Source organism: Oncorhynchus kisutch, linkage group LG11 (genome assembly GCF_002021735.2).
Source record: "Oncorhynchus kisutch isolate 150728-3 linkage group LG11, Okis_V2, whole genome shotgun sequence".
NCBI classification, from domain to species: Eukaryota; Metazoa; Chordata; class Actinopteri; order Salmoniformes; family Salmonidae; genus Oncorhynchus; species Oncorhynchus kisutch.
The window spans coordinates 82,089,154-82,112,279 of NC_034184.2; the positions used below are offsets into that span (position 1 = coordinate 82,089,154).

A 23,126-nucleotide genomic window follows, 5' to 3' on the forward strand; every position below is an offset into this window, starting at 1 on the left:
TGGGAGACTAGCCATTTAAGAATGACGGGGGCCGCTGTGTTCTTGGAGACCTTCAATGTTGCAGACATTTTTTGGTACCCTTCCCCAGATCTAAGCCTCAACACAATCCTGTCTCAGATCTCTACGGACAATTCCTTCGAACTCATGGCTTTTTTTTTGCTCTGACATGCACTGTCAACTGTGGGTCCTTATATAGACAGGTGTGTGCCCAATTTACCACAGGTGGACTCCAATCAAGTTGTAGAATTATCTCAAGGATTATCAATGGAAACAGGACACATCTGAGGTCAATTTCAAGTCTCATAGCAAAGGGTCTGAATACTTATGTAAATAAGGTATCTGTTTTTTATTTTAAATAAATTAGCAAACAATTCTAAAAAGCTGTTTATACTTTGTCATTATGGGTTATTGTTTGTAGATTGAAGGATTTGTTTTATTTAATCAATTTTAGAATAAGGCTATAACGTAACAAAATGTGGAACAAGTCAAGTAGTTTGAGAACTTTCCGAATGTCCTGTACATAGAACAAGACCATGATTTTGGTGTTTTCCATAGAGGAAGGGTTGTTGAGATATATTTAACATATTAAAGCATAATTGAGACATAATTAATTGAAGATGGAATATTTGTGACGTTTTGTCTTTACCCAGGCCTCATTTAAGACTGAGTAGTAGTATTTTGATTTTGATTTCAATAACAATTTTCTTACATTAATTGATTTAAAAAATGAAAAATGTAAATGTTTGCGAGTGGCATCTCTGCTAGTTTTAATTAAAGTTAGGGCCCATTTTATTTGGGATATCCTCGACTAAAAAAAATCTTGGTCGAACAAAAGTGATCTGTTCTGTCGACCAAGTAACTTCTATTGTTCTGTCGACCAATCGTTTGTTCAAAATGTCTAAATGTGTATTTTTCCATATATAAACCACACCCTACTGTATGTGTTTTTAATAAAATCAACTATATGCATTGAGCTTGTCTAATGCTTTAATGCTAATGCTTTAAGACACAGATTCCTCAAGAGGGAGCCAGAGATCCAGATATTCTCCTCCCACTCCTGCTAGCATTCACAGATTTGGCCATTTCTCTCCTGGCATTGCAGGTGATAGGCTACACCAGGAGTCGACAACCTTTCTCATGTTGAATGACCATTTATCTTACCATTTCTAGCGATCGGCGTGCCAGTTATGGTTTTCATAAGCACATTTTCATGGAACAGTTTTCATTTAATTTATAATAAAGTCATCATATCTCAAAATCATTAGCATGTGATTAATCGAAATTCTATCCAAATCTAAAATAAAATTATAAACCTAAAAAGTAACTTCTATTGCCATTGCCAAATATGTAAAAAATAGCCTACATAAAGCCAACAAATAAATACAATGCAGCCTGCAGGTAGGAAATATCCTGATAAAAATAAATATCCTATAAATTACATTGGCTACGCATAGGCTGTCTACAACAAACTTGAAACATTGTATCGACGATTAACGTCATTAGTGGTGGTGCGTTAAACCAATCAGAAAAACTATCAGATCCCCAAATGAGCACATTTATATGCCTACATTTGCACGCAGGCCAGGTAGCCTATAGGTCCACGTACTTACTCAACATTGACAGGAGCGCTCCAAACAAAATACAATGAATAAATTGACAAAACTCGTCAACGAAATTAAATGAACTAAAACTTGTTTCTCACAAGCATAAGTTAATAATAATATTGAATATATTAACATAAATTACCATAAGTAAAGTAAAGTAAACAAACATTGTAGATTAGAAATTATAGGAATTAACGGTAAATGTACAACTGGTGATATATATTTTGGGTTACTAGTCCAACGCTCTAACCACTAGGCAACCCTACCCTGTAATGGTGAAATGATAGACACTAACAATCAAATGCAAACAATTCACACAAATAAGTTATGAAACAATGAATGAGCACAAATTGGCGGGAGAGAGCGCATTCTGGAGAGAGAAGTTGCATTGTTCATCTGGGCCCATGGTCAATCCGTCATCTGCATTGGCCGTGCAGCATTTATGTTGGTATGGCCTCTGCAGACGTCAGGGCATTCATACTTCTTGCGCTTAGGGGAGCAGTGCAAAGCTGTTGTGAAGGAAGTGAGTTTGTGTTTATACAGGATGTACCGCCCCCACCTACCGTCAACCAATAATATCAATGTGTAGCTATACAGAGCCCTTCGCATTGTTCAAACATGTGGGAGGCACAATGGCGATGCGGAACGGGGCTCGATTTGGCCTCTGGAGGCTCCTCAATTGCTTCACACACACACTCCATATATCCTCCCACCACATTTTCGGGATCAAGCATAAATTGGCTTTTAGTCTAGGCCTCCGCAATGGATTAGTTACTCAGATTCACATGGAATTGTTGTGCAATTTAAATGCTTAAATATGAAACTATTTGTGAAAAGATTAACTGTAATTTTAGTTTTTAAAATGAGAGAATTGTTTTCATAAGTAAAATATGCTCAATCAGTGGCCACGCCCACGTGAATAGGCATTGGTTGGAAATGATGAACCAACTCCTTTTCTACATTTCTATAAGTGACCCATTTCACGGCGAACTAAGCCAATCTCAGCGTGAGCTCTGGTTGTACGACTACAACCTAACGGAATTAACATTGTGTTCCCGATGACGTGAGGACTGATGTCCGTACGTTTAAAAGGGCAAATTTCAACGCGGAGGTGACGATTGCCACGCTGGAAGGATGAATTTTTACAATACCAACCAGAATATAGCATGAGGTTATAGTATGGCAACTTGAACTTATTCACTAGTTATACATCCTAGACGTCGAGTTAGCAGCAGCAGCAGCTGTAAACGTGGCCTAGGAAAGGACGGACAATCTCTACAGAACGACAGGGTACTACAACGTATCCGTTCTACCACACGACGATGGTACTACAACGTATCCGTTCTACCACACGACGATGGTACTACAACGTATCCGTTCTACCACACGACGATGGTACTACAACGTATCCGTTCTACCACACGACGATGGCACTACAACGTACCCGTTCTACCACACGACGATGGCACTGCAACGTATCCGTCCTACCACAAGACAACAGACTACAACGTATCCGCCCAGAAATATTATTCAAAGGACAAGGGATATCACTGCTGGGCAACCCAGCCTTCCATCTTCAACCAATCTATCAAAGCGCAGCTCAGAATAAATATATTTCTTGCATTTTCATTTTTCAAATGGGCAGTTATTTAGAAAGCATAAGAATATATTTACGATGGCATAGCTTCATAAGGTCCGATAGAGACCCAATCCTTTTGTTCCTCAGTCTTCCCGCGATTTCATTCAAACCCAACCCCCTTTCTTTGTGTAACCAGCCGTCATACATGTTCCGTCCGCTAGGGACATTTTCTTTTATTACATAATTAGTAATCAATGTATGATCCATCCTGTGTATATATAATTACCTGTCATTATTTAGTAAATAAATAAATAAACCAAATGTTGTATTGCTGATTCATGTCGTTAGCCAGGGTTCGTGAAGAATTTTACGACGTTCAGATGAGACTGAATAAGATGATGATTAATAATTGACTGCTATTGATTTAAAAGACCACCAGATCTTTAAGAGTTTATTCGGAAGGCAACCGCTCTATAAACATTCTTCCGTGGTGCCCCGACTTCCTAGTTAATTACATTTACATGATTAGTTTAATCAGGTAATATTAATTACAGAGAATAGATTTTTATAAAATAGCATGCCATTTAATTTAATCCATAGTAAAAGACACGACAGTAGCCATCCTTTGCATTGATGACAGCTTTGCACACTCTACCCTCCTCTCTCTCACCCTTTTATCTCTCTCTCCCCCCTCTCCCCCTCCCTTTCTCTGTATCTGCAGACCATGATGTGATTTCTGATACCTCCGTTATCACGCAGGAAGCAGTCATGTGGCCCTGGAACTAGAGACCTAGACCCTGCTCCTGCCTGCTGGATAAGAGCCCAAATCAATTAACAGCGATTGAATTCTCAGATAGCCTGACGCTAAATGGTAATTGCCTGAATACACAGTGATCATACTCATAATGAAAACTGCCATTGGCATCGTAAGCAGTGTATCGGCATTCACAGTTGCAGCTATTTCACCGGTAATCGCTGAAACATTGATTTACATTGACCCTACCAATTAAAGAATGAATGGCCCCTGAAGAGAGATGATTCATATTCTGATAAGGCTGTAGTTAATACCCTTGTTGACGTGTGCCCTGTAGGCCAGAGGCTAAGTGTAGAACCAGCTAATGAGTGATATGAGCTTGTTTATTTGACAGACTCCAGTCATATAAAGATCATTGGACTGTTACAAGAAGCACGCAGGCTAATAATGACTAACTTGGTTTCAAAAAAGTTCCAGGAATAGAATGATATTATTGAACCACTGGCTATGAAATTAAGCAGGGTGACTGCCATAGAATAGCACACACACACACACAGAGTAAGACTCCTCTGTCCAAGTCTGGACCAACACAGATTACATACTGGGTGTCAAATTGAATCAATCTGGGTGCTCAATACCTCAAAGAACAGTGGAAAATGACCCAATTTTGACGCTGACCCCAAGATGAAAGAGCCCAGACATTTTAAAAGCAACCTTGGGAGTCTGTCATGGAGTCAGCGTTTTCAAAAGTGCCTCCCGTCTGGCTGAATAATGTATCCTATGAATAAAACACATTAGTTACAAAACATATTGAATAATTCACTTTTCAAAGCCTCTGCATACAAGATATTAGCTCTTCACTCATTGGGTCTCTCTCTCTCTCTCTCTCTTTCTCTCTCTCTGTCTCTGTCTCTCTCTCTCTCTGTCTCTCTCTCTCTGTGTCTCTCTCTCTCTCCCTGTCTCATTCTCTCTGTCTCTCTTTCTCTCATTCTCTCTGTCTCTTTCATTCTCTCTGTCTGTCTGTCTGTCTCTCTCTCTCTCTCTCTCTCTCTCTCTCTCTCTCTCTCTCTCTCTCTCTCTCTCTCTCTCTCTCTCTCTCTCTCTCTCTCTCTCTCTCTCCAAAGATCTTGACATTTTAAACAGTGCTGTTCAGATAGGATCGTTGATGGGTTGGTACACACACACACACACACACACACACACACACATACACACACCAAAATGGATTCCCATGCCAGTGTGTTGCTAAAGCGTGGCTGTGATTTTCAAAGCTAAAGATCCCAAATGAGGAGGCCCTTCACTAATGAAAAACTTTACCCTATACAACCCTTTTACAATAGACAGGCACACCACTTTAGTCCTCAAAGCAACATGCTAACTTTACAAGGGGTGTTCTCTTGCTGCTAATATTCCAATGCTAATGACACCGTGTTTTATTCTACCAAGACTCTCTCAATCAGTGCCTGTGCTGTAGAGACAGGCGTACGAGTGCATAGGCTGCATCCCAATAAACACCAAGACTCTCTCAATCAGTGCCTGTGCTGTAGAGACAGGCGTACGAGTGCATAGGCTGCATCCCAATAAACACCAAGACTCTCTCAATCAGTGCCTGTGCTGTAGAGACAGGCGTACGAGTGCATAAACTGCATCCCAATAAACACCAAGACGACATTTTGAACTGAGAAAATTAATTTGTACGTTTGACATGCTTTAATTTCAGGTGTATCTTATCACACGTCAAGGCATCATTGCCAAGTGGTTATAAACTCCAGTGAGGTGAATCTAAATGCGTTGTGGCCCCTGAGAGATCTACATCTACATCTACGATACAATGTTTCTCTCTTGAGGGGAGAATAAATGAAAATCCATCACATACTGTACGTTCCCATTACTGAGAGACCAGCAGAATACATATGGGATTCAGAATTCATTACACATTTGCATGTGTAAAAAGGCCACTTCACGTGTGTGTGTGCGTGCGTGTGTGTGTGTATGTCTCTCTCTCTGTCTATTTGCCTGTCTGTCTGTCTGTCTGTCTGTCTGTCTGTCTGTCTGTCTGTCTGTCTGTCTGTCTGTCTGTCTGTCTGTCTGTCTGTCTGTCTGTCTGTCTGTCTGTCTGTCTGTGTGTTTGTGTGTATGTCTCTCTCTCTCTATGTCTGTCTCTATGTCTGTCTGTCTGTCTGTCTGTGTGTGTGTGTGTGTGTGTGTGTGTGTGTGTCTGTCTGTCTGTCTGTCTGTCTGTCTGTCTGTCTGTCTGTCTGTCTGTCTGTCTGTCTGTCTGTCTGTCTGTCTGTCTGTGTGTGTCTGTCTGTCTGTCTGTCTGTCTGTCTGTCTGTCTGTCTGTGTGTGTGTGTGTGTCTGTGTGTGTGTGTGTGTGTACTATCCTACCTTTCAGTCATATCTGCCGTACTTCCTTCCTACTGCATCCACTGCTACAGAACTACATTTGGGGAAAGGAAGGGGCCTGTCTATGGAAGAGAAGCAGAACTTACCAGGGCGCAGTATGTCTCAGGCGGGTCTCCACAGGTGATGTTGGGTGGATCCACCGTAACCTTCAGGTACTTGGTCATGTCCATGGCCTCAGGTTGGCAGGCCATGTAATCCCAGGTGAGTCCTTCATCCGTGTACACCTGAGATTTACACACGTCGTAGTGTCCCCAGGCAGCAGGGTAGTGCTGCATGGTCTGGCACACACTGGCCCACAGCGCCTGCAGTGTCAACACCAGAGGGAAACGCATGGCTGCTTCCTCTCAGACACGCTAGGTCTCTAGAAAAGGGCTGTTTCTTTCTCAATGAGGAATCACTGTCCTTCCTCTCTCCCGAAACAGAGACAGAGAGACAGAGGAAAAGGGCTTTGGAGTTTATGAAATAATCCAACCTTTACGGAGAGAGGAGCCAAGGAACTGTGGCAGCATGCCAGCCTGCTGTTAACAGCTTGATGAGGAGGAGGGCAAGGTGGAGAGGAGGGGGGCAACACTTGTTTTGTTCTGGAGTCCTCTCCCAACTCCTGTCCTGGTCTCTGCCCTCTATCTCTCCGGCCGGTGTTGTAACGGGGGAATCACGGCACGCTGAGGTACGGGGTTACTGGCCCTTCCAGCAGAGAAGAGGATGGAGGGAGGAGAAGTAGGTGTGGAGGAGGAGAGAGGTGACAGCCCCTGGAGGAGGCAGCCTTTTGACACGCTGATGGAGAGATGAGTGACAGGCCGCTCAGTTTTGTTTGCTGTCAATCATGTTTCTGTTCCGGCCCGGCAACGCCACCCAGGCTCTGTAGGGAGCAAGGAAAGAGGAAAAAATTAGAGGGTGAATGCCAGGCGGGAGGATAGAGTTTGAAAGAGAGTGTTTGTGTGTGTGTGTGTGTGTGTGTGTGTGTGTGTGTGTGTGTGTGTGTGTGTGTGTGTGTGTGTGTGTGTGTGTGTGTGTGTGTGTGTGTGTGTGTGTGTGTGTGTGTGTGTCTGTGTGTGTGTGTGTGTATGTGTGTGTGTGTGTGTGTGCAGATGGATAGAGTTTGACATTAGCAGGTGCTGAGAGATCCTTGAGGTGGGGGTGCCAGGTTGGGCATAGTGATGTGTACATTACAGAGAGAGATTGGATAACCAAGGCCTGGGCCATCAAGGTGAATTGGATCCTGATGCCTTTCATGCTAAGCCCACACCTCACCTCACTTTGGCTATCACTTTTCATGGGTTCCGGTTCTACACCCCTCTCCCCAGGAGGACCAAGAGTACCAGCAGCTAAATCTTAAATGAGTCTTCTTAAGCCTGTGTATAGGCCTCTCTGTCTAACATTGAGATGGGCAACAAACAAAAAACAGCCTAGCCTGAACAGGCCTTAGATGCCATGATATAGGAAATGCCATCAGCTTTAAAAAAAATGGGTGTATATATATATATATATATATATATATATATATATATACAGTGGGGCAAAAAAGTATTTAGTCAGCCACCAATTGTGCAAGTTATCCCACTTAAAAAGATGAGAGAGGCCTGTAATTTTCATCATAGGTACACTTCAACTATGACAGACAAAATGAGAAACAAAATACACTTTTGTTTCTGGTGTCCTTTGACAGCTCTTTGGTCTTGGTCATAGCGGAGTTTGGAGTGTGACTGTTTGAGATTGTGGACAGGTGTCTTTTATACTGATAACAAGTTCAAACAGGTGCCATTAATACAGGTAACGAGTGGAGGACAGAGGATCCTCTTAAAGAAGAAGTTACAGGTCTGTGAGAGCCAGAAATCTTGCTTGTTTGTAGGTGACCAAATACTTATTTTCCACCATAATTTGCAAATAAATTCATAAAAAATCCTACAATGTGATTTTCTGGATTTTTTTTCTCATTTTGTCTGTCACAGTTGAAGTGTACCTATGATGAAAATTACAGGCCTCTCTCATCTTTTTAAGTGGGAGAACTTGCACAATTGGTGGCTGACTAAATACTTTTTTGCCCCACTGTATATATATATATTTATTTTTTTGCCCACAATTTATTGCAAAGGAATACAGTAATATCTTATAGTTACTGTAAAAGTACAATATTTTGTCATATTTTATTTGAATAAACATTGCCATTCTCCAATCATTTGAGTCAGACGACGGTACCTGTCTAACCTATGTAGTACTTCTACTCATACAGGCAGCAATAGAAACACATCCATTGTCATGAATTTAAAAAATTGAATTCTGTTATATTTAAATCCATCATATCAATCATAATGACCATTATCCACAGCTATGGGTGGAGATCTTGATTATATCCACCACTCTGAATGAGATGAGAAAGAGAGAGAGATGGTGATGAGAGAGAGATGGGGATAGAGAGAGAGAGAGACAGAGAGAGACAGGTGGGGATGGAGATAGATGGGGATGGAGAGAGAGAAGGGGAGAGAAAGAGAAGGGGAGGGAGGGAGAAGGTGAGAGAGTGGGGTGAGGAAGAGGGAAGGGGATAAGAGAGAGAGAGAAGGGGTGAGAGGGAGAGAGAGGGGGGAGAGGGAAGGGGGTAAGAGAGAGAGAGAAGGGGTGAGATGGAGAGAGAGGGGGAGAGGGAAGGGGGTAAGAGAGAGAGGGAAGGGGGTAAGAGAGAGAGAGAAGGGGTGAGAGGGAGAGAGAGGGGGGAGAGGGAAGGGGGTAAGAGAGAGAGAGAAGGGGTGAGAGGGAGAGAGAGGGGGAGAGGGAAGGGGGTAAGAGAGAGAGAGAGAGGGGGTAAGAGAGAGAGAGAGGGGGTAAGAGAGAGAGGGAAGGGGGCCAATGGAAGAAATGTGGGCAGGTATAACAGAGGAGATGTGGACAGGTATAACAGAGGAGATGAGGACAGGTATAACAGAGGAGACATGGACAGGTGAAACAGAGGAGACGTGGACAGGTATAACAGAGGAGATGTGGACAGGTAAAACAGAGGAGATGAGGACAGGTATAACAGAGGAGACATGGACAGGTGAAACAGAGGAGACATGGACAGGTATAACAGAGGAGATGTGGACAGGTATAACAGAGGAGATGTGGACAGGTAAAACAGAGGAGATGAGGACAGGTATAACAGAGGAGACATGGACAGGTATAACAGAGGAGATGTGGACAGGTATAACAGAGGAGATGTGGACAGGTAAAACAGAGGAGATGAGGACAGGTAAAACAGAGGAGATGTGGACAGGTATAACAGAGGAGACGTGGGCAGGTATAACAGAGGAGATGTGGACAGGTATAACAGAGATAGGGGACAGATATACCAGGCTAGGTAAGGGGAGAGGGGACAGAGATATACCAGGCTAGATAGGGGGAGAGGGGACAGAGATATACCAGGCTAGATAAGGGTAGAGGGGACAGATATACCAGGCTAGATAAGGGGAGAGGGGACAGATATACCAGGTTAGATAAGGGGAGAGGGGACAGAGATACCAAGTTAGATAAGGGGAGAGGGGACAGATATACCAGGCTAGATAAGGGGAGAGGGGACAGATATACCAGGTTAGATAAGGGGAGAGGGGACAGAGATACCAGGCTAGATAAGGGAAGAGGGGACAGATATACCAGGCTAGATAAGGGGAGAGGGTACAGAGATACCAGGCTAGATAAGGGGAGAGGGGACAGCGAAACCCAGGCTAGATAAGGGGAGAGGGTACAGAGATACCAGGCTAGATAAGGGGAGAGGGGACAGAGATACCAGGCTAGATAAGGGGAGAGGGGACAGAGATACCAGGCTAGATAAGGGGAGAGGGGACAGAGATACCAGGCTAGATAAGGGGAGAGGGGACAGAGATACCAGGCTAGATAAGGGGAGAGGGGACAGAGACACCAGGCTAGATAAGGGGAGAGGGGACAGAGATACCAGGCTAGATAAGGGGAGAGGGGACAGAGATACCAGGCTAGATAAGGGGAGAGGGGACAGAGATACCCAGGCTAGATAAGGGCAGAGGGGACAGAGATAGATTAGAGGTCATTATCACTCTTGAAATTCAGACAATGGTCCTTCCTCTCATTATTCCCAACTTAAAACCCAGTATCACCGGCACAGGAGAGGAGCGTACTGTGCATTTTAATTGGGAACTGGGCTATTTGGGGCAGGTTGTCGGCTTCTTCCTCCCATCGATCAAGGATAATGTGGGACACTCCAGTATCCCTGCACATTGAAAATGTGGTATTGAAACATACCCAGTATATAGCTACTGACCCTGGAACTGACCCTGTATATAGCTACTGACCCTGGGACTGACCCTGTATATGACCATGTACTGACCCTGGTACTGACCCTGTATATAACTACTGACCCTGTATATAGCTACTGACCCTGTATATAGCTACTGACCCTGGAAGTGACCCTGTATATAGCTACTGACCCTGTATATGGCTACTGACCCTGGAAGTGACCCTGTATATAGCTACTGACCCTGTATATAGCTACTGAGCCTGTATATAGCTACTGACCCTGGAAGTGACCCTGTATATAGCTACTGACCCTGAGCTCTCTAAAAACAAGTCTCTCACCGTTGCCGCCTGCTATAGACCACCCTCTGCCCCCAGCTGTGCTCTGGACACCATATGTGAACCATATGTGAATTGATTTCCCCCATTTCTGTACAGCACTTTGAGATATCAGCTGATGTACGAAGGGCTATATAAATAAATTTGATTTGATTTGATTTGATTTGATCTATCTTCAGAGCTCGTGCTGCTAGGCGACCTAAACTGGAACATGCTTAACACCCCAGCCATCCTACAATCTAAGCTTGATGCCCTCAATCTCACACAAATTATCAATGAACCTACCAGGTACCACCCCAAAGCCGTAAACACGGGCACCCTCATAGATATCATCCTAACCAACTTGCCCTCTAAATACACCTCTGCTGTTTTCAACCAGGATCTCAGCGATCACTGCCACATTGCCTGCATCCGTAATGGGTCAGCGGTCAAACGACCTCCACTCATCACTGTCAAACGCTCCCTGAAACACTTCAGCGAGCAGGCCTTTCTAATCGACCTGGTCGGGGTATCCTGGAAGGATATTGATCTCATCCGTCAGTAGAGGATGCCTGGTTATTTTTTTTAAATGCCTTCCTCACCATCTTAAATAAACATGCCCCATTCAAGAAATTCAGAACCGGGAACAGATATTGCCCTTGGTCCTCTCCAGACCTGATTGCCCTTAACCAACACAAAAACATCCTATGGCGTTCTGCATTAGCATCGAACAGCCTCCGTGATATGCAACTTTTCAGGGAAGCTAGAAACCAATATACACAGGCAGTTAGAAAAGCCAAGGCTAGCTTTTTCAAGCAGACATTTGCTTCCTACAACACAAACTCAAAAAAGTTCTGGGACACTGTAAAGTCCATGGAGAATAAGAACACCTCCTCCCAGCTGCCCACTGCACTGAGGATAGGAAACACTGTCACTACCGATAAATCCACTATAATTGAGAATTTCAATAAGCATTTTTCTACGGCTGGTCATGCTTTCCACCTAGCTACCCCTACTCCAGTCAACAGCACTGCACCCCCCACAGCAACTCGCCCAAGCCTTCCCCATTTATCCTTCTCCCAAATCCAGTCAGCTGATGTTCTGAAATAGCTACAATCTGGAACCCTACAAATCAGCCGGGCTAGACAATCTGGACCCTTTCTTTCTAAAAATTATCTACCGAAATTGTTGCCACTATGCAATCTGGTTTCAGAGCTGGTCACGGGTGCACCTCAGCCACGCTCAAGGTCCTAAATTATATCTTAACCGCTATCGATAAGAAACAATACTGTGCAGTCGTATTCATTGACCTGGCCAAGCCTTTCAACTCTGTCAATCACCACATCCTCATCGGCAGACTCGACAGCCTTGGTTTCTCAAATGATTACCTCGCCAGGTTCACCAACTACTTCTTTGATAGAGTTCAGTGTGTCAAATCGGAGGGTCTGTTGTCCGGGCCTCTGGCAGTCTCTATGGGTGTGCCACAAGGTTCAATTCTTGGACCGACTCTCTTCTCTGTATACATCAATGATGTCGCTCTTGCTGCTGGTGATTCTCTGATCCACCTCTACGCAGACGACACCATTCTGCCTACTTCTGGCCCTTCTTTGGACACTGTGTTAAGAACCCTCCATGGGAGCTTCAATGCCATACAACTCTCCTTCCGTGGCCTCCAATTGCTCTTAAATACAGGTAAAACTAAATGCATGCTCTTCAACCGATCGCTGCCTGCACCTGCCCGCCTGTCCAACATCACTACTCTGGACAGTACTGACTTAGAATATGTGGACAACTCCAAATACCTGGGTGTCTGGTTAGACTGTAAACTCTCCTTCCAGACTCAAACACTGTATATAACCCTGTATATAGCTACTGACCCTGTATATAGCTACTGACCGTGTATATAGCTACTGACCCTGGAACAGACCCTGGAAATAGCTAATGTCCCTGTATATAGCTACTGACCCTGTATATAGCTACTGACCCTGTATATAGTTACTGACCCTGTATATAACTACTGACCCTGTATATAGTTACTGACCCTGTATATAGTTACTGACCCTGTATATAGCTACTGACCCTGGAACTGACCCTGTATATAACTACTGACCCTGGAACTGACCCTGTATATAACTACTGACCCTGGAACAGACCCTGTATATAGCTACTGACCCTGTATATAGCTACTGACATTGTATATAGCTACTGACCCTGTATATAGCTACTGACCCTGGAACAGACCCTGTATATAGCTACTGACCCTGGAACAGACCCTTTATATAGCAACTGACCCTGGGACTGACCCTGTATATCGCTACAGACCCTGTATATAGCTACTGACCCTGTGCATAGCTACTGACCCTGTACATAGCTACTGACCCTGTATATAGCTACTGTCCCGGGAACAGACCCTGGATATAGCTACTGACCCTGGAACAGACCCTGTATATAGCTACTGACCCTGGAACAGACCCTGTATATAGCTACTGACCCTGGAACAGACCCTGGATATGGCTACTGACCCTGGAACAGACCCTGTATATAGCTACTGACCCTGGAACAGACCCTGTATATAGCTACTGACCCTGGAACAGACCCTGTATATAGCTACTGACCCTGGAACAGACCCTGGATATGGCTACTGACCGTGGAACAGACCCTGTATATAGCTACTGACCCTGGAACAGACCCTGTATATAGCTACTGACCCTGGAACAGACCCTGTATATAGCTACTGACCCTGGAACAGACCCTGTATATAGCTACTGACCCTGGAACAGACCCTGGATATAGCTACTGACCCTGGAACTGACCTTGTAAATAGCTACGGACCCTGTATATAGCTACTGACCCTGTATATAGCTACTGACCCTGGAACTGACCCTGTATATAACTACTGACCCTGGAACTGACCCTGTATATAACTACTGACCCTGGAACAGACCCTGTATATAGCTACTGACCCTGTATATAGCTACTGACCCTGTATATAGCTACTGACATTGTATATAGCTACTGACCCTGTATATAGCTACTGACCCTGGAACAGACCCTGTATATAGCTACTGACCCTGGAATAGACCCTTTATATAGCAACTGACCCTGGGACTGACCCTGTATATCGCTACAGACCCTGTATATAGCTACTGACCCTGTGCATAGCTACTGACCCTGTACATAGCTACTGACCCTGTACATAGCTACTGACCCTGTATATAGCTACTGTCCCTGGAACAGACCCTGGATATAGCTACTGACCCTGGAACAGACCCTGGATATAGCTACTGACCCTGGAACAGACCCTGCATATAGCTACTGACCCTGGAACAGACCCTGGATATAGCTACTGACCCTGGAACAGACCCTGGATATAGCTACTGACCCTGTATATAGCTACTGACCCTGTATATACCTACTGACCCTGGACCAGACCCTGGATATAGCTACTGACCCTGGAACAGACCCTGTATATAGCTACTGACCCTGGAACAGACCCTGTATATAGCTACTGACCCTGGAACAGACCCTGGATATAGCTACTGACCCTGGAACAGACCCTCTATATAGCTACTGACCCTGGAACAGACCCTGGATATGGCTACTGACCGTGGAACAGACCCTGTATATAGCTACTGACCCTGGAACAGACCCTGTATATAGCTACTGACCCTGGAACAGACCCTGTATATAGCTACTGACCCTGGAACAGACCCTGTATATAGCTACTGACCCTGGAACAGACCCTGTATATAGCTACTGACCCTGGAACAGACCCTGGATATGGCTACTGACCCTGTATATAGCTACTGACCCTGTATATAGCTACTGACCCTGTATATAGCTACTGACCCTGTATATAGCTACTGACCCTGTATATAGCTACTGACCCTGGAACAGACCCTGTATATAGCTACTGACCCTGGAACAGACCCTGTATATAGCTACTGACCCTGGAACAGACCCTGTATATAGCTACTGACCCTGGAACAGACCCTGGATATGGCTACTGACCGTGGAACAGACCCTGTATATAGCTACTGACCCTGGAACAGACCCTGTATATAGCTACTGACCCTGGAACAGACCCTGTATATAGCTACTGACCCTGGAACAGACCCTGTATATAGCTACTGACCCTGGAACAGACCCTGTATATAGCTACTGACCCTGGAACAGACCCTGGATATGGCTACTGACCGTGGAACAGACCCTGTATATAGCTACTGACCCTGGAACAGACCCTGTATATAGCTACTGACCCTGGAACAGACCCTGTATATAGCTACTGACCCTGGAACAGACCCTGGATATGGCTACTGACCGTGGAACAGACCCTGTATATAGCTACTGACCCTGGAACAGACCCTGTATATAGCTACTGACCCTGGAACAGACCCTGGATATAGCTACTGACCCTGGAACAGACCCTGGATATAGCTACTGACCTTGGAACAGACCCTGGATATAGCTACTGACCCTGGAACAGACCCTGGATATAGCTACTGACCCTGGAACAGACCCTGTATATAGCTACTGACCCTGGAACAGACCCTGTATATAGCTACTGACCCTGGAACAGACCCTGGATATAGCTACTGACCTTGGAACAGACCCTGGATATAGCTACTGACCCTGGAACAGACCCTGGATATAGCTTACTTCTTCTTATTTCTCATTTGTATTTTTTGTGTGTTTTTGTTCTACCTTGTTATTGTTAGTACAACATTGATCTTGATTAGTGTGTTGTTGGTTTTGGAGCTTGAGAGAAAAGCATTTCACTGTTCTTGGGGAAATTGGTTTTAGAGGATGTGAAAGACAACTGTATTTCGATAAATAAAAAAGATGTTCAAAGATGAATATTTATTATAATATGTTGTCCTTTTATTGTGTGATACAATAGGTACTGAATATATGACATATTACAATGGTAAATAGTCCATACCATTTATTGATGGCATCTGTTGAATCTGACAATTAATCTTAATGGTTGTACAGTCGTCTCAAATAAAACTGTGAAGGACCTTGGGGTTACTCTGGACCCTGATCTCTCTTTTGAAGAACATATCAAGACCATTTCGAGGACAGCTTTTTTCCATCTACGTAACATTGCAAAAATCAGAAACTTTCTGTCCAAAAATGATGCACAAAAATTAATCCATGCTTTTGTCACTTCTAGGTTAGACTACTGCAATGCTCTATTTTCCGGCTACCCGGATAAAGCACTAAATAAACTTCAGTTAGTGCTAAATACTGCTAGAATCTGCTAGAATCCTGACTAGAACCAAAAAATTTGATCATATTACTCCAGTGCTAGCCTCTCTACACTGGCTTCCTGTCAAAGCAAGGGCTGATTTCAAGGTTTTACTGCTAACCTACAAAGCATTACATGGGCTTGCTCCAACCTATCTCTCTGATTTGGTCCTGCCGTACATACCTATACGTACACTACGGTCACAAGACGCAGGCCTCCTAATTGTCCCTAGAATTTCTAAGCAAACAGCTGGAGGCAGGGCTTTCTCCTATAGAGCTCCATTTTTATGGAATGGTCTGCCTACCCATGTCAGAGACGCAGACTCGGTCTCAACCTTTAAGTCTTTACTGAAGACTCATCTCTTCAGTGGGTCATATGATTGAGTGTAGTCTGGCCCAGGAGTGGGAAGGTGAACGGAAAGGCTCTGGAGCAACGAACCGCCCTTGCTGTCTCTGCCTGGCCGGTTCCCCTCTTTCCACTGGGATTCTCTGCCTCTAACCCTATTACAGGGGCTGAGTCACTGGCTTGCTGGGGCTCTCTCATGCCATCCCTGGAGGGGGTGAGTCACCTGAGTGGGTTGATTCACTGTTGTGGTCATCCTGTCTGGGTTGGCGCCCCCCCCTTGGGTTGTGCCGTGGCGGAGATCTTTGTGGGCTATACTCAGCCTTGTCTCAGGATGGTAAGTTGGTGGTTGAAGATATCCCTCTAGTGGTGTGGGGGCTGTGCTTTGGCAAAGTGGGTGGGGTTATATCCTTCCTGTTTGGCCCTGTCCGGGGGTGTCCTCGGATGGGGCCACAGTGTCTCCTGACCCCTCCTGTCTCAGCCTCCAGTATTTATGCTGCAGTAGCTTATGTGTCGGGGGGCTGGGGTCAGTTTGTTATATCTGGAGTACTTCTCCTGTCCTATTCGGTGTCCTGTGTGAATCTAAGTGTGCGTTCTCTAATTCTCTCCTTCTCTCTTTCTCTCTCTCCGAGGACCTGAGCCCTAGGACCATGCCCCAGGACTACCTGACATGATAACTCCTTGCTGTCCCCAGTCCACCTGGCCATGCTGCTGTTCCAGTTTCAACTGACCTGAGCCCTAGGACCATGCCCCAGGACTACCTGACATGATGACTCCTTGCTGTCCCCAGTCCACCTGGCCATGCTGCTGCTCCAGTTTCAACTTCCACCCGACTGTGCTGCTGCTCCAGTTTCAACTGTTCTGCCTTATTATTATTCGACCATGCTGGTCATTAATGAACATTTGAACATCTTGGCCATGTTCTGTTATAATCTCCACCCGGCACAGCCAGAAGAGGACTGGCCACCCCACATAGCCTGGTTCCTCTCTAGGTTTCTTCCTAGGTATTGGCCTTTCTAGGGAGTTTTTCCTAGCCACCGTGCTTCTACACCTGCATTGCTTGCTGTTTGGGGTTTTAGGCTGGGTTTCTGTACAGCACTTTGAGATATCAGCTGATGTACGAAGGGCTATATAAATACATTTGATTTGATTTGATTTGATTGATAATGAAGCACACAAACAAAACTGTAAAATAAACAAAAGATTTACTCAACTATTTCACATGGAATAGGAATAGATTCGCTTATACAGACTCTTCTATAGTACACTGCATCAGGGTTTCACAAACTCAGTCCTGTACCCCCACCGGGTGCACCCAGGTGGGGCCCCAGGACACAGGGCGGGCCCCTGGACTGAGTTTGTGAAACCCTGTAATAAATTACTTGTATTTTCAGTGATTCCTGCTCTAAGGTAATCTAGGTGAACAGTACTGGGCTCCTGGCTCACTAGCTGATGGTGGCATACAAGGACAGGAGTGTATTTTTGGGACGTAGGATCCTACCAATGATGCTGAGGTTGGTTTTATATTTAAACCCATAAATGTTTTACAGGGTCCTTATGACCTGCTAGAGAGCTCTCTCTCTCTCTCTCTTTATCTCTCTCAATCTCTCTCTCTTTATCTCTCTCTCTCTCTCTCTCTCTCTCTCTTTATCTCTCTATCTCTCTCTATTTATCTCTCTCAATCTCTCTATCTCTCTCTCTCTCTTTATCTCTCTCTCTCTCTTTATCTCTCTTTATCTCTCTCTCTCTCTTTATCACTCTCTTTATCTCTCTCTTCATCTCTCTCTCTCTCTCTCTCTCTCTATTTATCTCTCTCTCTCTCAAGCTGTGAAACACCCCCTTGCATCCGCTTCCATGTCGTCCCTGGGGCAACTCGAGCAAGGCTGAGTGTTTAAAAGTCAGTTAGAGAAAGACATGCATGTTTGGCCCGGCAGTGGTTACAACTACAGCAGTAGCTTCTCAATGACACGTGTGTATGAATACCCAACGTCTTCATCTCCCTCCATGACCTCTTCATCTCGTCATCTTCCTCACTTTTCACCTTTTCTTTTTGCCTTCTCAGATGTTCCTCATCTCCCTCTGTCTCCCTACACGTCTCTCTACACGTCTCCCTACACGTCTCTCTACATGTCTCTCTACACGTCTCCCTACACGTCTCTCTACATGTCTCTCTACACGTCTCTCTACACGTCTCTCGCTAAACAAAGCCAGTGAGGTGCTTGGCTTACGTGGGAGAAAGACAGACAGAGATGTGGAGAGAGAGTGAGAGAGAGAGAGAGAGAGAGAGAGAGAGGGAGAGAGAGAGAGAGAGAGAGAGAGAGAGAGAGAGAGAGAGAGGGAGAGAGAGAGAGTGAGAGAGAGAGAGAGAGAGAGAGAGAGTGAGAGTGAGAGAGAGAGAGAGAGAGAGAGAGAGAGAGAGAGAGAGAGAGAGAGAGAGAGAGAGAGGGAGAGAGAGTGAGAGAAAAAAAGAGAGGGGGAGTGAGAGACACAGAAACAGAGAGAGAGAAAGCTTGGCCAGCATCACCGGGAGCCTTGCATCATACACAGAGGGCTCTTCTTTCTCCTTAGATTCCTGGGCCTGCCTTCCTTTCCCAGAATCGCTAAATCTTCCCTGTTAACAAACTGCCAATGTGACAGTCCTCATAAATAAACATGATGGCAGACAACCGGAGAACGCCCCCTGCAAACATGACAGCCAAACGTTCAATGCTCCAGAATGTGTGACGGACCTAGCACATAATATCTCTGTGGCACGCCATCACCACAACACCAACCGATCCCCGCACTCCCTCGCCTCTGTCTTCAGCGCATCTTCAGTGCTGCCAATCAGCATACAGGTGTATGATCTTTCTTTAATAATTATATGGTGTAGACTAGCTAATGGATGAAGAAGTAACAACTGTTTCAGTGATTCAGCATGGCTGTCTGTCAGGGAGGAGAGCAGGGAGAAATCAAAGCGGAGGGTTTGGTCTTGGCACCTGGCTCCCCAGAACATTGGTGGAACATGACAGCCATCCCTTCCCCATCTAATACAATCTGATTGTTGTAGCCAGACAGGTCCCGGACCTCTGAAGGCAAGACAATCTCTCAGCTCAGCTGCCAAAACGTGCTCGACTTGCCCCTACAGCTTTCTCTCTCTCTCTCTCTCTCTCTCTCTCTCTCTCTCTCTCTCTCTCTCTCTCTCTCTCTCCTCTCCTCTCCTCCCCACCACTCTCTCTCGTACTCCCTCCCCTTTCACACTCTCCTTCCTTCCTCCGTCCTCCCTCTTACAAGCTGGGGAAAATGCCACTTGCACTTTGTGTGTGAGAGAGTGGCACTTTTGACGGGGTGAATCTTGCGAAGCCGTCTGTGTTGAGCTATGTGTGTTTGGAGCTCGGCGGGGGGTGGGGGGGTGCTGTTACTGCAGCACCACACATAGAAGCATACTGCAGCAAAAGAGAGGTCTACACCGTCACTAGCACTCCTTGACCCCCTCCCTCCCTCCCTCACATTCTCCTCTTCCTCCCTACCTCTCACTCTCTCACATTCTCCTGTCCCTCCCTTCCTTCCTCCCTCCCTTCTCCACCAAGCACACTTCATAACAACATAGGAACACCTTATCCATTATTAAAGACACCATTCCTGAAAGGCTCTGCTACCACATTATTGAACTTTCACAGTGGCATGCCTGGCTACTCCACAGGTCCACCTCCAGCCCATAGGAAAGGCTCAACAAGGATAATATAGTAGGCATGCCTGGCTACTCCACAGGTCCACCTCCAGCCTATAGGAAAGGCTCAACAAGGATAATATGGTAGGCATGCCTGGCTACTCCACAGGTCCACCTCCAGCCTATAGGAAAGGCTCAACAAGGATAGTATGGTAGGCATGCCTGGTTACTCCACAGGTCCACCTCCAGCCCATAGGAAAGGCTCAACAAGGATAATATGGTAGGCATGCCTGGTTACTCCACAGGTCCACCTCCAGCCCATAGGAAAGGCTCAACAAGGATAATATGGTAGGCATGCCTGGTTACTCCACAGGTCCACCTCCAGCCCATAGCAAAGGCTCAACAAGGTAACCCACTGGAAATAGCTACATGTGTTGTAATCGTAATATGTGTGTATAATGGCTGATACTGTTATAATTAGCTTTATCAAAATCCATCAACAAGCAATGTTTAAATGAAAGCATCCACAGCTAAATAGTAAGGTAAATACTGTAGCAAGTGTTACTACTGGCAACATGGCAAAGATATGGGTGGGACTGAATTAGGACTATCGCTGTTACCAAATTTGATCAACATCATAATCTAAGGGTGAACATAATATTATTTAATATTCATTGTAAGGTGAATAATTCATTGTCACATGTATACATATATATATATATATATATACACACACACACACACATACATACACAGGGCATTCGGAAAGTATTCAGACCCCTTGACTTTTTCACATTTTGGTAGGTCACAGCCTTATTCTATATTGTATTAAATAATTCGTTTTTTTCTCATAATTCTACCCAATTTTTGCTAATTTATTAAAACTAGATAACTGAAACATTACATTTACATAAGTATTCAGACCCTTTACTCAGTACTTTGTTGAAGCACCATTGTCAGCGATTACAGCCTCAAGTCTTCTTAGTTATGACACTACAAGCTTGGCACACGTGTATTTGGGGAGTTTCTCCCATTCTTCTCTGCAGATCCTCTCAATCGCTGCCAGTTGGATGGAGAGCGTTGCTGCACAGCTATTTTCAGGTCTCTCCATAGATGTTAGACCGTGTTAAAATCCGGGTTCTGGCTGGACCAATCAAGGACATTCAGAGACCTGTCCTGAAGCCACTCCTGCATTGTCTTGGCTGTTTGCTTAGTGTCATTGTCCTGTTGGAAGGTGAACCTTTGCCCCAGTCTGAGGCTCTGGAACAGGTTTTCATCAAGGATCTCCCTGTACTTTGCTTCTTTCATCTTTGCCTCGATCCTGATAGTCTCCCAGTCCCTGCCAATGAAAAACATCCACACAGCATAATCAAATCAAATCAAATTGATTTATATAGCCCTTCGTACATCAGCTGATATCTCAAAGTGCTGTACAGAAACCCAGCCTAAAACCCCAAACAGCAAGCAATGCAGGTGTAGAAGCACGGTGGCTAGGAAAAACTCCCTAGAAAGGCCAATACCTAGGAAGAAACCTAGAGAGGAACCAGGTTATGTGGGGTGGCCAGTCCTCTTCTGGCTGTGCCGGGTGGAGATTATAACAGAACATGGCCAAGATGTTCAAATGTTCATAAATGACCAGCATGGTCGAATAATAATAAGGCAGAACAGTTGAAACTGGAGCAGCAGCACGGCCAGGTGGAAGTTGAAACTGGAGCAGCAGCATGGCCAGGTAGACTGGGGACAGCAAGGAGTCATCATGTCAGGTAGTCCTGGGGCATGGTCCTAGGGCTCAGGTCAGTTGAAACTGGAACAGCAGCATGGTCGAATAATAATAAGGCAGAACAGTTGAAACTGGAGCAGCAGCACAGCCAGGTGGAAGTTGAAACTGGAGCAGCAGCACAGTCAGGTGGAAGTTGAAACTGGAGCAGCAGCATGGTCGAATAATAATAAGGCAGAACAGTTGAAACTGGAGCAGCAGCACGGCCAGGTGGAAGTTGAAACTGGAGCAGCAAAAATGCTGCCATCACCATGCTTCACAGTAGGGTTGGTGCCAGGTTTGGCATTCAGTCCAAAGAGTTCAATCTTAGTTTCATCAGACCAGAGAATCTTGTTTTTCATGGTCTGAGAATCTTTAGGTGCCTTTTGGAAAACTCCAACTGGGCTGTCATGTGCATTTTACCGAGGAGTAGCTTCCGTCTGGCCAATCTACCATAAAGGCCTGGTTGGTGGAGTGCTGCAGAGATGGTTGTCCTTCTGGAAGATTTTCCCACCTCCACAGAGGAAATCTAGAGCTCTGTCAGAGTGACCATCAGGTTCTTGGTCACCTCCATGACCAAGGCCATTCTCCCCCGATTGCTCAGTTTGGCCGGGCCGCCAGCTCTACGAAGATGGTTCCAAACTCCTTCCATTTAAAAATGATGGCGACCACTGTGTTCTTGGGGCCTTCAATGGTTCTGTTTTGATACCCTTCCCCAGATCTGTGACTAGGCACAATCCTGTTTCTGAGCTCTACACACAATTCCTTCGACTTCATGGCTTGGTTTTTGCTCTGACGTGCACTCTCAACTGTGGGACCTTACATAAACAGGTGTGTGCCTTTCCAAATCATGTCCAATCAATATAATTTACCACAGGTGGCCTCCAAGTTGTAGAAACATCTCAATGGTGATCAATGTCAATAGGATGCACCTGAGCTCAATTTCGAGTCTCATAGCAAAGGGTTTATTATCTGTAAATAATGTATTTCTTATTTTTTTAAATTGTACATTTTCAAACATTTCTAAAAACCTGTTTTTTGGTTTGTGATTATTTTAGAATAAGGCTAAACAAAATGTGTAAAAAGTCAAGGGGTCTGAATAGTTTCCAAAGGCGTATTATATATAAACCTTACAATGCATAAAATAACTCTGAAAGTCCACATGTGAACATTGAAGCACTTGTTTTAAAAGTTAAATGTAAAATCAAATGACATACAATGATTTTATTACTAC

General features: G+C 44.9%; 1 protein-coding gene across 3 annotated transcripts in view; it reads right to left on the reverse strand.

The window, feature by feature from the left end:
* The window catches only part of LOC109878698 (netrin-G1-like), a 257,212-nt gene that overhangs the window by 230,058 nt on the left and 4,028 nt on the right, over nucleotides 1-23,126 (reverse strand). For all 3 annotated transcript variants that reach the window (XM_031836409.1, XM_031836408.1, XM_031836410.1), the window contains exon 2: nucleotides 6,430-7,202. In XM_031836409.1, the coding sequence (XP_031692269.1) occupies nucleotides 6,430-6,675 (246 nt within the window). In that variant the 5' untranslated portion in view covers nucleotides 6,676-7,202. The remainder of the gene's footprint in view (nucleotides 1-6,429; nucleotides 7,203-23,126) is intronic.